Source organism: Microcaecilia unicolor, chromosome 3, assembly GCF_901765095.1.
Source record: "Microcaecilia unicolor chromosome 3, aMicUni1.1, whole genome shotgun sequence".
Lineage (NCBI taxonomy): Eukaryota > Metazoa > Chordata > Amphibia > Gymnophiona > Siphonopidae > Microcaecilia > Microcaecilia unicolor.
In genome coordinates, this window is record NC_044033.1 from 64,573,054 (window position 1) to 64,589,440 (window position 16,387).

Consider the following 16,387-nt stretch of genomic DNA (forward strand, 5'->3'; position numbering starts at 1 on the left):
GGACTAAATAACCAAGTAGAACTATTTCTTTGTTTAAAAAAAAAATCTGATTTGTTCTTTACAAACTTGGTGTATTTCCTTCAAAGATTGTTGTACCTTTGTAAAACTTAAAAGCATTAAAAAAAATACTAATGGTACTTACATTCTGCAGTTACCTTACAAGTTCAATGCGAATTACATAAAAGAAGTTGGGTATAAATCCATAGCTTAAAGTAATACAGCCTAGTTTAAATCCTAAGACAAATATTTCTTAAACAACCATGTTTTTACAACCTTCCTAAACAAAAAAAATAACTAGTAAGACGTGAAACACTTTTTTTTTTTTGTCCATAGGTTGGGTTTAGAGGCTAAAAAGGAAGAAAATCTCGCAGACTGGTACTCCCAGGTGAGTTGTGCAAATTGAACTTTGTTTTTACTTTTCCCAACCGCTTACTAGTCAACACATTCTCCTGGGTGTGGGGTTTTTTTCTTTCCTTGTTCACTTAAGGAGCCCTCTAGTAACCTTTCTTACTATCATGTCTACTGGATGAGGTAGCTAGGTCTTGATGTGTAGATGTAAAAATTTCCTTTGGATAACTGTAATTACTGAGTTCCAGCAGTACATTAGTCTATGATGAAAGTTGCAAAAACAAAATTCAGGCATTGGATTTCTTTTTTCATCTGTTTCATATGGTAGTCACAAATTTCCTAGCATCAGAATGAACAGTTTTTGTTATAAATTGTAATAGACACAAGATTTACAAAGAAGTTTGTACTAAAACAAATGTGTAAATTTACTTCAAGAATTGAGCAGATCAAAGCATCTGTTCTGGAATTCTGCAGTGCAGGAAGTTGGTCTTGTCCATATTTTCATGACATCCGAGATGGATGGTGACTGTTTGGGCCAGCAACTTCCTCTTGTTCTTTGAGTTTGCAATTTAATCATAACTGGCCTTCTTTGAGCTATATTGCTATAAGCCTTCATTCGCAATTACCTGGGAACTGTTCTGTGATTTTAAGATCCCCTCCTGATTCCTTTAATCCACTCAGTACAGCAACGACCTTTACTGGGTCCTCAGCTCAGGATGAGGTCTGGAACCTTGTAATCATGGGACCAAAATATGGCCACAAGGAGGCACTGTTGCCTGATAGCTTTGATTCCCCACATAACATCTGTAAAAGCTGCCTCTGCAGCACAGGATGATAGTTGTGCCAGACATCATGCAGGTAACTTTTCTATTGTACTACTTGTATCCCAGTTGTGATCTGTAACCTTATCTAATATTTGAAATAGTGTCCGTATTGGATTTCAACCCGTTAACTTAAACTCAATAAGAATAAAACCAAGTTTTTATGACTTGGGTCTAATAGTGATCCAAGATACATTGATGTTGTATCCTTAGACGGAGCAATTTTCCTCTATGTCAGGTGTTCAGTGCTGCGTGCGTCTGGTAGCGCTATACAAATGCTAATAATAATAGATTTCCACTCTAAAATTTGGGGGGTGGAAGTGGATAATTTACTGACCGTTCGTTTGTACAATCAGTTATCAACAATTCTTTTTTTACATTAAGAAAATTAAGAGCTATCAGAAAATATTTTAAACCTGAAGTGTTTAGAATCTTGTTGCAGTCCTTAATATTATCAAGACTTGATTATTGCAATCTCATCTTAATCACTTGTTCTAAAGCACTTATTAATTGCTTGCAATTAGTTCAGACTGCAGCTATCAGACTAGTTTTTGTTTTTTTCCAAATGAGTTGCTTAAGATCTTTTATTCTAAACTTCATTGGCTTCTCGTTACCGCGTGAGTACAGTTTAAATTGTTTAACATTTTTTAGAATTTAAACCAATGAAGTCCCTTTCTGCATGTTAGATGTCGAGTTCCTATGTACCTTTGTAAGTCTGTGTTTTGAAAATGAGCAGCTTAGTGACTATTGCAGGGGTCAATTATCTGGTTTTTGCTGAGATTTCCAGTGTTTAAGGAATTAAAATCAATCGGACAACTCTCATCTGGCTGAGATGTGGAACTAACTTCCTCTTGCCTTAAGATCTTGTGGGCATTATCTCTTATTTAGGAGGAATTTGCAAACCTTTCTCTTTCGCAAATTTGGTGTCTCAAACTGACTAATGTAATTTGTTTTATTTTATAAATTTTATAACTTGTTTATAATTCCCAGACAAAATGGTCTGGCTCTTGTTTTGTGGAATCCGTCCTTGAACTGTAAAGTTATAGGTGGAATTACAACACCTGGCATAACATAACATCACGTCATGGGACCTTCCACCCATGCTATTCTGCTTTTCAGGATAGCCCTACTGAATATGCATAATTGCATACACTAGACCTAAGTGACATATTGCATGACCATTAGCAATATCCTAAATCAGAGTGAGAAGAGAGTACCTCATGGCTGAGCACTTTTGGGCTAGATAGGAGTATACTGCTTAGTTTTCAAAAGCAGAAGAGCTGTATAACTGTAGTGAAACAGATCTGATGTGTATGTTTCAGTTCAGATGATGTAGAAGGAAGTATGAGGAACTAGAGAGGAAGAATTACTTAGTTTCAGGCTTGATTCTGCATCATAACATCTGACCATTTTACCTGTTCTAATTATATTAGTGTCTCTGTAGACTGAGGCTTTAATGTATTAAGCTAATGGCATGCAAATTACAAAAGCATTAGAGTGTGCAGTCTGAGGGGAAAAAACTGCACATATCGCTGTGGTAAAATGCTTTCTCCCTTCCTTTTAGTGAGTGAGTGGGGATTGGCTCATACACTAACAGAAAGGGATTTTTGGTGGACCCTAACCCAAATCCCTTGGGGAGTAGAAGATTGTTTGGTGCAGGGCACTTCAGACTTGGGCATCCTGGTCAGGTAGACTGTTAGCTGAAGAGTCTATAGTATGGTCTGGGGCTCTCAAATACCCCCCCCCCCCACCCCACCCATGCACCTTCAAAAGTTGGGAAGCAGGAGTGAAGCTGCTATCCTGCAAAATGGCGATGTACCACCGGGGGTCAGACACTGCCATTTTGCAAGATGGCAGCACTTAGATGCAAGAGCGAGTGGGCATTGCTTGTGTCTCCCAGACTTTGAAGGTGCTGGGGTAGGGTGTTTGGTGCTCTAGGAGCAAGGAGTCTACTTGGACCAGTAAAGATTGTTTTTGTAGGGTTGGGGGGGATGGAAGATTTGGAGGCCCTCTTGGGTCATCAGAGATCGTGGATGATCTGATGTGAAGTACTGCACTTCACTCAGATCACCCTTTGCTCAGACACTACATCTTCACACTAGCTTGAGCAGGCATAAATATTCAGTGCTAAACGAGGAGTAAAAAAAACTATGCAGTTTTTTTTTACATTAGGAGTAACTTTTTATTCAGCGAGCTGCATGCCCCCTGTACAATCTTTTTATGTAGTTTTATGCCGAATTTTCCCGTACTAGTATTCCTGTGTTGGGAATATTAGCACAGAAAAATCAAGAGTAGACCGTTGAGCTTACTGCATCTGTGTGCTTGGACACAAACTCAGTGAACCAATGAAGTCTTTGGGAAATAGAATTAAGAATGAAAGAACAGTGCAAAGGAAAGTTAGATAAGAGTCAACCCAGCTGATGCATAGAATGCAGTGTTCTAGAATCACCAGATACTTTAACCCTACTTTAACCCTATGTTACTTGATATGTTTCTTTTAAATAATTAATAGAAGTTCTTCCTTTCTTGCTGCGTGTTTTATGACCCATTGATTATAATGATGATAATTCCGCCACAGCAAGTAACTTTTTCATGTGCTTCATTTATTAGGTGATCACAAAATCTGAAATGATTGAATACTATGATGTGAGTGGCTGCTATGTTCTGCGCCCATGGGCTTTTGCCATTTGGGAATCCATCAAGGACTTCTTTGATTGTGAGATAAAGAAGCTGGGAGTGGAAAACTGCTACTTCCCCATGTTTGTGTCTCAGGCTGCACTGGAGAAGGAGAAGACCCATATTGCAGACTTTGCCCCAGAGGTATATCATGTAACAGTCTTATTACCAGGCAAATTTAAAAGGGCCACTTTCTTGCCTGCCTGTAGTGTGTGTGCAGCCCTTTCATCTATCCAGGCTTGAATGGTTTTCTCCAAGGACAAGCAGAATATCAAGTCCTTGCAGAATGAGTAACCATCTATAGATCCTTGCATGGGAACGCTGCCTCTGCTTTGATTTCTCTTGATGTGTTTGAGCTGACTTAGTGTGTGCATGCCACTTCTGCCTGCCCCATTCTTTCTGTGGGACCGTTTGGACGCTCATCATTGAAGCTTCCTTTCAAGAATTTTTCTATTGTAGGTTTTGCTTATTTTATTTTTCAAAGTTTTTTTATGGTCAGTACAGCCTTAGCTAGGTTTTTAGCTGTTTCTAAGTTTCTTTCCTCCTCCTACTACTACTACTTATCACTTCTATAGCGCTACAAGGCATACGCAGCGCTGTACACCAAACATGAAAAGACAGTCCCTGCTCAAAGAGCTTACAATCTAAATAAGACAGGTAAACAGAACAATTCAGAGGTAAGGGAATTAAAGAGGTGGGGTACAGGGCAAGTGAGTAGTGACTAGGAGTCAAAAAGCAGTGTCAAAGAGGTGGGCTTTTAGCCTGGAATTGAAAATGGCACTAGACGTACAGGCTCGGGAAGTCTATTCCAGCCGTGAGGTGCAGCGAGATAAAAGGAACGGAGTCTGGAATTAGCAGTAGAGGAGAAGGGGACAGACACGAGAGATGTATCTGCAGAGCGGAGTGCCCGAGGGGGACGTAGGGAGAGACAAGAGTGGAGAGGTACTGGGGAGCGGCAGAGTGCACTTATAGGTCAGTAAGAGAAGTTTGAATTGAATGCAGAAACGGATAGGGAGCCAGTGAAGTGACTTGAGGAGAGGGCTAATGTGAGCATAATGACTTTGGCGGAAAATGAGTTGCACAGCAGAGTTTTGGATTGATTGAAGAGGAGAGAGATGGCTAAGTGGGAGGCCGGTGAGAAGTAGGTTGCAATAATCTAGGGGAGAGGTGATGAGAGTGTGGGCAAGGGTTCTGGTAGAGTGTTCAGAGATGAAGGGACGGATTTTGCTGATGTTATAAAGAAAGAAACGATAGGTTTTGGCAATCTGCTGAATGTGAGCAGAGAAGGAGAGAGAGAAGTCGAAGATGACCCCAAGGTTACAAGTTGTTGAGTCGGGGAGAATGAGAGTGCTATCCACAGAAATAGAGAAAGGGGGGAGAGGAGATGTGGGTTTAGGGGGAAAGAGGAGAAGCTCGGTTTTGGCCATGTTAAGTTTCAGATGACGTTGAGACATCCAGGCAGTGATATCAGGTAGGCAGGCTGAAACATTGGTCTGGATACTGGTTGAGATTTCGGGGGTAGAGAGGTAGATCTGGGAGTCATCAGCGTAGAGATGGTATTGAAAGCCATGGGATGATATCAGAGAGCCAAGGGAAGAAGTGTAGATGGAGAACAGGAGAGGACCAAGAACAGAACCTTGAGGTACACCGATAGGTAGTGGGATAGAAGTGGAAGAGGATCCACCAGAGTGTACACTAAAGGTGCGAAGCGAGAGGTAGGAGGAGCACCAGGAAAGAACAGATCCCTGGAATCCAAGTGAAGACAACGTATCAAGGAGTAAGCTGTGATCAACCGTGTCAAAAGCGGCGGATAGATCGAGAAGGATGAGGATAGAATAGAGACCTTTGGATTTGGCCTCCTGCTGCACTTTAATGTAGGTCTCTATAAGAGAGCCTCAGGTGCCCAGTCAGGCTTTTTATTTTCTAAAATTGAGTTTGATTTTGCTGCAGCTGTAATTTTTTCCAACATGCCCAGAAAAAAGCCCCCAGTAGCTTTAAAAACACCAAGACCATATCCATTGACAACATACTTGAGATCAGCTTCCATGGAGGAAATTTGCAAGGCTGCAACATAGACATCTGTTCATACATTCACATCCCACTATACTTCAGAAACCGACTTCCAGCACAACAGAAGTTTGGCCAGCCCATTCTTCAGAATCTCTTTTTGGATAGTATTCAACTTTATCCTCCCATGCGCATTTCTCCATGTCCAGGCTGCCAAAAAAAAAAAATAAGATAAAAGGCTTGTTGCCACCAGAAATAATTGTTGGTGTCTGCTGGTTGCAGTCTTTCATTTTTATATTTTCCCCTTTTCTCATGAAGGCAGCCTGTATCTGAGGACTTTCCAGCTTGCTGCAGTGTCTACTAGCCAGCAGGACAGGCCCAAATGGCAACGGGTGGCAAAGGGTAATAAGCCCTTACAGCGCCAGCAGTCGAACTCTTGTCTCTTGTCTCTCACTTAAAAATTTCTTTAGCCTCTGATATGGGCCACACCTAATGGAGTTTGCCATCCTTATAAAGCAATAGGGCTCAAGGGTGCCTCCATTTGTTCTTAATTTTCTGCTCTCAAAGGTAAGTTGTAAAGGGCCGGAGCCCTGACTACTGTTGGAGCATAGCTGCCGCTAGATCCTGATAGATCTCAATCAGGTAGGAGTCCCATTGGAATCGTTCTGTCTGCCGGGCGAAGTGCAGGGTGCGTTCTTTAAGTTTATAGTCATAAAAGCACGCAATGGTGTCTTTGGGCCTATTATTTCTAGTGGGGCCCAAAGCCCTATGCGCTCATTCAAGTTTGACAGTAGATGGATCTAGTTTATGTTGATCTTCAGATAAAAGTGCACTCTCAATTTGCTGAACTACTGATTCACTGTCCGCATAGGTGGGAGTCTCCGGGATGCCCCGGAAAAGTAAATTTTGACTTTGGTTCTCGAGGTTCTTTGGCTTGTCTAATATGGTCTAGATTTTCTGCTTGCTCATCCAAGTGTGATTCAGCTTCTTCTAGTCTGTGGCCCAACTCAATGATTTCCCTGCGTAAGTTCGCCCCCAAATTAGTGATCTCTGTCTGCTATGCCAAAAGACAGATCTCATCTAATGGGTCCAGAGCGGTGTCATTATGCGAGGACTGTAAAGCCAATGGTTCAGTGGTAGAGGGCCCAGGATGAGAGAGATCTGTTCTCACGGCCTCTCCAGTGTGACTCACCATGCAGCTCGGCGCTGGAATGCCGCCATAAGCAAACACCATTAAATCCGCAGACTGGGGCTTTTGTGACACCGCCACTGACACCCAGGATGCTCAGTAAAACAATCCTGCAGAAGAAAAGCACGATGGCACCGGATCACCACTACAATCATTTATGATAGTGATATGGAGCTAAGTCCTCAAATGGCCAACCCGCAGGATGACATCACTTCCTCCCCTGTTATCTATTTTATATATAGGGATAAACCACATGTTATGTATTATTGCCTCATTCTAAATTTTCATATATGGCAGCAGTTTAGCAGATTAATTATACCTGTATCTTGTGACATTATATCAATCTAATATTGGTTGAGAATAAGTAGAATTTTACAATTTAGACTGTGGTACTATCTAGATAAATTGTAATACCTTTTTAGCTATCTCAGACCCTGAAATGGCCAAATATTACACATCTGGCCTCTTTTATTCTTTTTTTTATGAGTCATAGCAAGAGAGGTCGGCATCTTGTTAGGGCCAGTCCAACCATTGAACAGGAGTATTAGGCACCCTAAGTGAACCATCAGCCCTGTGTCCTCTTCAGTTAAATTTCTGGCTTTTAATTATCAAACTCTTGGTGAAGGGGAAATGGGCTAAACTCATCATTCATGATCATTCCACACCAGTACTTGAAAGAATGCATAATTGGATATCATACTTCTAATAAATATTAAACTTGCTGCCCCCAAAGAAGTTAATTCCCTAGGTGACCACCTAATCTTGCTTAATGGTTGAACTGGCCCTGAGTGTTGTAACTCAGATGTCATTTTCTCTTTCTTGCAAGCTACACTTCTTGTTCTCTGTCTCCAGCCTGCAGATTAAAGGAATAGCCTAGAGGTTAGACACTTCCTCAGTACAAACGTAGGTTATAAACTCTCCGGGACAGAAAAATACCTAGTGTACCTCAATGTAAGGCACCTTGAGCTACTGTTGAAAAAGGTGTGAGCTAATTCCAAACAAATAAAGCTCTGATCAAGAGAGGTAAAGCATGTGATCTCTTGCTAGCTGCTTATAGGGATCAAAATAAGTCTCCAAATTCACAGATCCCAGCCACTGGATCAGTAGGAAAGACCCTAATTTCTGTAGTTTCATGTCCCCAGTAATTGCATCTCTTAAATCTTGATAAGTATTTTAAAAAGGATTCTATGTATCTTAAATACCGTTTTATGTTTCTGCAGGTTGCTTGGGTTACAAGATCTGGTAAAACTGAACTAGCTGAACCTATTGCGGTACGCCCTACCAGTGAGACGGGTAAGAAAATAATTGTTTTTAGTGCAGCCATGATAGTAACATACATAGAGGCTTATTTTCAAAGCACTTAGCCTCCCAAAGTTCCATAGAAACCTATGGAACTTAGCCTCCCAAAGTGCTTTGAAAATATGCCTCATAGTAACATAGTAGATGACGGCAGAAAAAGACCTGCATGGTCCATCCAGTCTGCCCAACAAGATAAACCCATATGTGCTACTTTTTGTGTATACCTTACCTTGATTTGTACCCGTCCTTTTCGAGGCACAGACCATGTAAGTCTGCCCAGCACTATCCCCGCCTCCCAACCACCAGCCCCGCTTCCCACCACCGGTTCTGGCACAGACCGTATAAGTCTGCCCAGCACTATCCCTGCCTCCCAACCACCAGTCCCGCTTCCCACCACCAGCTCTGGCATAGACCGTATAAATCTGCCCAGCACTATAGGGTGGGCAAGTTGGCCTCATATTTTTTTCTTCAATTTTATATTAAGAATTTTCCATTATTGACACAAAACACAATTTCAATGGGAATCCAATAATTCTCTTCTAAACAAAATAAGAACTGATACAATCTTGCACTAAGAACTGAAATCAAAATTGGGAGATCCAAAATAGGAGGTTTATAAAGGCAAAATTAACCCATGCTCTCTGAAATAGCCTGGTTCCCCCTATATCTTCACATAGCCCATATTCACACTTAATGACTTGCTAAACCCTTCATTGAAGCACTCAAGGCATCCCAGGTTTCTCACCTACGGAAGTAGACCTCTTTTTACTTTCTATACAATTCTGAAATTGTGAGGCATCAAAGAAAAAAAAAATATATATATATATTTCTAAATCTGTAAAAAACCTGCATACCCAGATTATGTGCCTCTTGGAAAGCATCTAGAACATTTTCTCCTTTCTTCTGTTTTGCATAAGTCAAGAAATACCCACATTTTCTGACCTAGAAAAAAAGCAGTACAAGTTTGACAGTATAAAGTATTCTATCTTTGTGTTGCTCAAAAACAAATCCTTGAGACACATCAAGACTGTCTTCTGAGATGTTAATTCTGTCATGCCCTCCTTGCTGTGATCTCAAGAGCAAAAAACGGCATCTATCAATAGGAGGAAGTAGGTCAGTAGGGATCTTTCTTCAAGGTGTCCCTAGGTAATTCAGACAACACCTTGAGAAAATTCACAACCTCTCCAAGATCTCAATCTTAAAATGTGAAGCACATCTATCCCTGAACCATGGAGCTGGCTAAATCCATCATGTTTCAAAGTTTGTTCCACTTTTTCTACCTTTTCACACAAGGCTCCAACTTTCTTCTCTTGTTGAGATTTATCTAGTTACAATTTGTTTGCAATTGTAGCAAGATCAGTGAATTTTTAGATACTGAACCAGGTTAGCCTCATATTAACTAGCAGGATACATTCTCTTTCTCTGATTCTGGTATTCCTCTGGCCAGTTTTAGAAATACTACAATGCTTTCAAAGCAGTGGCGTTCCTAGGGGGGGGCGGGGGGGGGGGGGGGCGGTCCGCGCGCGCCTGCCATCCGTTGTTCCATGCTTCTTCTCTGCCCCGGAACAGGCTACTTCCTGTTCCGGGGCAGAGAAGAAGCTTGGAACAACGGAGGACAGGCGCGCGCGGCACCCCCCCCCCCCCCCCCCCCCCCCCCCGGCGGGGTCCTTTGCGGTGGTGTCCTTTGGCGGGGGGGGTCCGCGCTGCATCGGGGGGGGGGGGGGGCGGGGCGAATTGGCGATCCACCCCGGGTGCCAGCCCCCCTAGGAACGCCACTGTTTCAAAGTTACCTTCAAAGAAAAATGCTTCAAACTTCTCTGTCACAGTGTATAAGCAGAATGTTGAAGGACCAGTTCAGTCCTTTTTGGTGTACGTTTTCTGTTTCTTTGATTTTCATTATATCAGGGTTTTACAATTTCAGCTTTTAATTTATTTAAACTTCATATACAGCCTATCATAAAGGTCCAAGCAGTCTATAACAAAAAAATAAAACAGAAAAAGGATTCCAGTAGCATATAGGAAAGCATACACACTCAGACCACACCCACCCAAGATTCTCTGCAGAAAGTTAAGGGACATTCCAGAGTCCTGAGCTAAAAGCTTGCTAGAAAAAAAGTATTTTTTTGTTTAATTTTAAATGACTTAAAAGATTGTTGTCTGGTTGTTAGCAGGAAGCTGATTCCAAAGTACAGGGGCACACCAAAAAAAGACCCCCCCTCCCCCCCCTTCTAGAGACTAGGCAAGCCTTAGAAGAGGCAGGAACTGCAATCAGATGTACATTGGAAGAGCACAAATTGTTGGAGGTCCAGTTCAGTCCTTTTATATTGGTGTGCGTTCTCTGTTTCTCAGATTTTCATTATGTTAGGGTTTTAGAGCATATAGAACCTCCACACAAAGGTAAAACACATTTTAAATACGTAAGTATTGCCATACTGGGACAAGACCGAAGGTTCCATCAAGCCCAGCATCCTGTTTCCAACAGTGGCCAATCCAGGTCACAAGTACCTGGCAAGATCCTAAAACAGTACAATACATTTTATGCTGCTTATTCTAGAAATAAACAAAGGATCTTCCCCAAGTCCATTTTAATAATGGTCTATGGACTTTTCCTTTAGGAAGCCATCCAGACCTTTTTTTAAAACCCCGCTAAGCTAACTGCTTTTACTACATTCTCTGGCAACGAATTCCAAAGTTTAATTACACTTTGAGTAAAGAAATATTTTTTCCAATTTGTTTTAAATTTACTACTTTATAGCTTCATTGCATGCCTCCTTAGGTTGACTCTGGCTTTAACCTGAATCCATTTCATTTCATGTGTCTCATCAAAATGTTTTGATTATGTTTCTAGTTTTTACCGTGTCATGCACTATAATTGAGTTTCATGTTGCATTACTGAGTTTGACCTTGCAGACTGTGGTTGCTATAATATCACATTGATTTGATGCACCATCCTTAAGTTCATAAGTTAGATATGTCAGATTTTCTTTTGTGGTACTATGTTCAAGATGAATACAATGTGTCTTTTACACATACTGCTTTCCTCAGTAATAGACCCAAATTGCTTTGCTACAAATAAAAATACAAATATATACATAAACAATACCAATCATAGCGGTACAGTAAAAATCAGTAATACAAATCAAATACCATATCAAAATATTAAACACCCCTAATAATCATACCTCATCCACATTCTCACTAGGAAAGAGCTGGATTCTTTCCATGCTTTGAAGGCAGCCCTTGACAAAATATGAAATAAATTGATTGTTTCTTTGCCTCCTTTTCCCCACTGCAGTAATGTATCCTGCCTATGCCAAGTGGGTGCAATCTCATCGAGATCTGCCCATTAAGTTGAATCAGTGGTGCAATGTGGTGGTAAGTATCCATAATAATCCTGCTTTTAAAATCTGTCGTGCATCTTTCAGCAGTAGCGTATCAAGGGTGGGGGCGGTCCGCCCCGGGTGTCAGTGGGTGGGGAGGGGGGTGCTCCGCTGGCGCTGCAGTCAGCCCTCATCTCCTGCCACCTGCCTTTAAAGAAAAAGGTGTGAAGCGGCGTGGCAGGCAGCGCCTCGTGTCTGCCCTGCTTGTAAACGAAGTAAATCTCCATTCTCCTTGTCGTCATCGGGCCTTCACTCACTGGGTCCCGCCCTCCTCTGAGGTAACTTCCTATTTCCACGAGGGCGGGACCCAATGAGTGAAGGCCCGACGACGATGAGGAGAATGGAGATTTACGTTTACAAACAGGGCAGACGCGAGGCGCTGCCTGCCAAGCCGCTTCACGCCTTTTTCTTTAAAGGCAGGGTGGTGGCAGGAGCGAGGGCTGTCCTCTCTGGACGAAGCTGGTGGTCGGGTTGGGGGCTCAGGAGAGGGGGTTTCAGATGGGAGAGGGGGGGTGGGGAGGGATCTTTTCAGATGGGAGAAGGGGGTGGGGGCTTCTCAGATGGGAGTGGAGCTGAAACGGGGGGCTGAAAAGGGGGGGCATGTGGGAGATGTGGGCTGGGGCTAGAACTAGGGGCAGGTGGGATAAGGGGGGCTGGAACTGGGGGCTGAAAAAAGGGGCAGAGAGAGAGGGGGGACAGATCTTGGATGGATGGGGGGAAGGATGGCAAATGGTGGATTGAAGGGGCAGAGAAAGGGCAGATAGTGGATGAAAGAGATAGAAAGGGCAGACAGTGAATGGAAGGGAGACAGAGAGAGAGGGCAGATGGTGGATGGTGGGCAGATGGTGGATGGAAGGGGCAGAGATAGAGGGCAGATGTGCATGGAGGGGACAGCAGAGAGGGCAGACACTGGATGGCAGAGAGAATGAAGACAGATGCTGGATGGAAGGAAGACAGTGAAAAGAAGATGAGGAAAGCAGAAGCCAGAGACGACAAACTGTAAATAAAATATATATTTTTATTTTTTTTGCTTTAGGATAAAGTAGTATTGTAGCTGTGTTAATAAATGTTTATAATAGAACATGTAAATAAGGTAATCTTTTTATTGGACTAATTCTAATAAATTTTGACTAACATTTGGAGAGCAAAACCCCCTTCCTCAGGTCAGGATAGGACACTGTAACAGCACTATACTGTATTGATCTGAGGAAGAAGGTTTTGGCCTCTGAAAGCTAAATGTATTAGTCCAATAAAGTGGTATTATTTTATTTTCTATATTTGTTTTAGTTCTATTTCTTAATTTGTAAAGTGGTGATTGGTATTTGTTAGTTTTTTTCAAATTTACATCTGCTGTCTTTATATTTTGCACAGTACTAGGGGACATTTTCTGTTTCTGTGGCGTTGCATTGTATGCAGAGTCTGGCATCTTGGGGGTTCAGTTTAATTTTTGTCTAAATAGAAAGTTTATGATTACTTATTCTTTTTTTTGTTTTGTTTTTTTTTTGTTACATTTGTACCCCGCGCTTTCCCACTCATGGCAGGCTCAATGCGGCTTACATATTGTATACAGGTACTTATTTGTACCTGGGGCAATGGAGGGTTAAGTGACTTGCCCAGAGTCACAAGGAGCTGCCTGTGCCTGAAGTGGGAATCGAACTCAGTTCCTTAGTTCCCCAGGACCAAAGTCCACCACCCTAACCACTAGGCCACTCCTCCACAATTCTGTAGTGGATTAGGGTGTATCTGTGTTTGTGAAAAAGACATGGCTTTCAGTTGGCATTGACTGTGCAGGATTGACGATCTGTAGTATTCTGTCTGGTTTCATTTTACAATAGGTGAATTGATGTTCTAGTGCTCACTGTAGTGTTTAAGATGCTTTCCTTTTCCTTGTGTGACTCGTAGAAATGACTGCTTATGGTATGGTAGAATTGCCCTCCCCCATATCCAGCAACCCTCCTCTTTCCCTTGGCCTCCCCCCCACCCTGCTCTCTCCCCTGCCCTCCCCCCATGTCCAGCAACCCTCCTCTCTGCCCTGCCCTCTCCCCATGTCTAGCAACCCTCCTCTCTCCCCCCTGCCCTCCCCCCATGTCCAGCTACCCTCCTCGCCGCCGCTCCCTCCCTCCTTTGTGCCGGACCCCCTGTACTGACATGAGAGTGCCTCTCACCTCCGTGTGAAAGCGCTACAGGCAACAGCAGATCGCTCTGCTGCTGCCTGCAGCGCATCCATACAGAGGTGAGAGGCACTGCCATGTCAGTGCAGGGGGCCCGATACGGAGGGGGGCGGGAGCGGCGACGACGTCGGGGATGGGGGGAGTTGAGGTTGGTGCACCAGCGATGTTCCTTCGTCTTCAGGCTCCAGCGGCAGCAGCAGCGTCCGTTTCCCTCTCTGTTCCACCCACTGATGTCATCACGTCTTGACGGGGCGGGACAGAGAGGGAAGTCTCTACTCCGCATTTGCGGGTGAGTCGGTCGCTTGTCATTTATATGTTTGATGCTAACAACATATTAAATAATTTGTCTAGATTCTGGGAGTTCACTGTCTGGATTAGAGGAGCGGAGGATAACGATTTTGTATGTAATGGCCATATTCAAAGCATTTAACTTTTCTAATAGGCAACTTTTAATATGTGGAACACATCCATTATGGGCTTCTAAGATGGTATTTTAAAACATCCACATCTCATTTAGGAGACCCCCTTACTAAAGGGTTGCTGCACGGCAACCCAGAACTACTGCTGGATTCTGTCTTTTGGCCTTGCTTAAGAACCCAGTAGTGGCCAGTCCAGGTCATTCATAGAAGCATAATACTGGGCTAGTTGGACTCTGGTCTGACCCAGCATAGCAATTCTTTTGTCTAATTGAAAGATACCAATGAAAAAATGACAATTCACAAATTGAGCATAGCTCAGCTTTTGCTGTTACAATCTTAATGTATGAAGAGCTGTTCCTTCTCAGTACCTAGGGCATGGGAGATTCCTCAAATTTTCTGGTGGTCAGGCTGCCTGTACTTTCGTATTGTTACGACAAAGGTTACTTTCTTGGTACTTGATTTGTAATCTAGTCATCTCATGATCTCATGTTCTTTTCTTTTTTTTTTATTCTCATTATGGTAGCTAGTTAGTGTGGAGCTGCATTTTTATGATTGTGTTTTTGATTTCCAGTGTATATAACGGACTAGTACAGGGCAACAGCACTGCTTATAGGCCAAACTGAGCAATGATGCCATAAAACTGCCTGTTGTCCACTGATAGACTGCATGCATAAGAGAAAAATTCATTGTTTTTTGCAGCGTTGGGAGTTCAAACATCCTCAGCCTTTCCTGCGTACTCGGGAGTTCTTGTGGCAGGAGGGGCATACAGCGTTTGCTACATATGAAGAAGCAGCAGAGGAGGTAAGGCATTTGTTTTTATGCTTGAGGAAATAAATTTGGCTTCTTCACGGGCCTAACTGTAGCATTTGTAGCTAAATAGAACCTGCCAGCTGTTTCTGTCAAGAATACTGACCCTCCTATCATATCCTGGAGGTATTTACACAGATGCAGGAGTAGGACAGCTGTAGATGAAAGGTACACTTGTAGAATGCAGTGTGATGCTCTTTGTTCTCAACTTGTGCTGACTTTTGAAATGTGGGATGAACGTTAGATGAAACAAAAATGAGCTAGTGTTGTCAGCCCCATGAGAAAATGTTGGCTAGGCTATAGTACAAAATCTCATAAGAGAAACTGGTGTCAGCAATAAATTAATCCACCACTTGGCAGTTTTCTAAAGCTTACCAGAGCCATTCATAGAAAAGAAAAGCTAAGCGTATTAAACTCCTGCAGCTTAATGCTAGACAGGGAGAGGTCATTGCCCACCCCTGGAGAAAGTACTTCCAGTGCAAAATGTCACGAGTCATATCTGACCAGAAACTTATGGCAGTGTTTAGTCTTGTGCCACCTTCTGGAGTATATGAATCTGCAAGCAGGCCAGTGTGTGTAGCGCTGAACCCCAGAGGTTGCTACTGAGATCATTGAAAAGTGTTGTATAAAATCAGGATTGTATTTCACATCCTGTTATTTCTTCAAGCACACAGTATTCATCTTTGCTCAGATGGAAGAAACAAACTAACCTATGGGTAAAAGGATACAGTGACAATGGTAGAAGATTACTTTTTCTCTGGTTTATGGATATACATCCGATCTTTACAAATACATCTTAAGATGGGCCATTTGTTTGTGGGTTTTTATACCTGAACACTAGGTGGCAGCCTTTAGCTTTGTTTCAGCTTCTACCCTCTTGCTTTCACCCAGTAACATAAAAATCTTTCTCTAGTGCAATAAATTCTGGTTGTAAGCCTTAAATAGTAACCTAGTAACATAACATACCAAATGATGGCAGATAAAGTTCAAAATGGCCCATCTAGTCTTATTTATTCAGGGGTGGGTGTTTTTGTTCTCCTCTATTGAATTTCAGGCTGGATGTTTTCGATAGACTAAAGTAGCAATGAAAATGTACTGTCAGCATGACAGCTAACAAGTTAGCTGTGCTGAAATCCTTCACCAGGTTTCAGGTTCTGAAAATGACACTGTATAGCCTGCAAATGAATGTAAGATTGCTTTCAACATCAATAACACAGGCACTCTGCAGTTCAATCCTATCTCTTCCATCTCTCCCAGTTTATGCCCCTCC

The 16,387-nt window shown here is 42.5% G+C and overlaps 1 protein-coding gene across 4 annotated transcripts in view; it reads left to right on the forward strand.

The window, feature by feature from the left end:
* Positions 1–16,387, forward strand: part of EPRS (glutamyl-prolyl-tRNA synthetase) — a 216,568-nt gene that overhangs the window by 157,014 nt on the left and 43,167 nt on the right. For all 4 annotated transcript variants that reach the window (XM_030196016.1, XM_030196017.1, XM_030196018.1 and 1 more), the window contains 5 exons: positions 334–385; positions 3,780–3,989; positions 8,262–8,334; positions 11,636–11,715; positions 15,010–15,111. In XM_030196016.1, the coding sequence (XP_030051876.1) occupies positions 334–385; positions 3,780–3,989; positions 8,262–8,334; positions 11,636–11,715; positions 15,010–15,111 (517 nt within the window). The remainder of the gene's footprint in view (positions 1–333; positions 386–3,779; positions 3,990–8,261; positions 8,335–11,635; positions 11,716–15,009; positions 15,112–16,387) is intronic.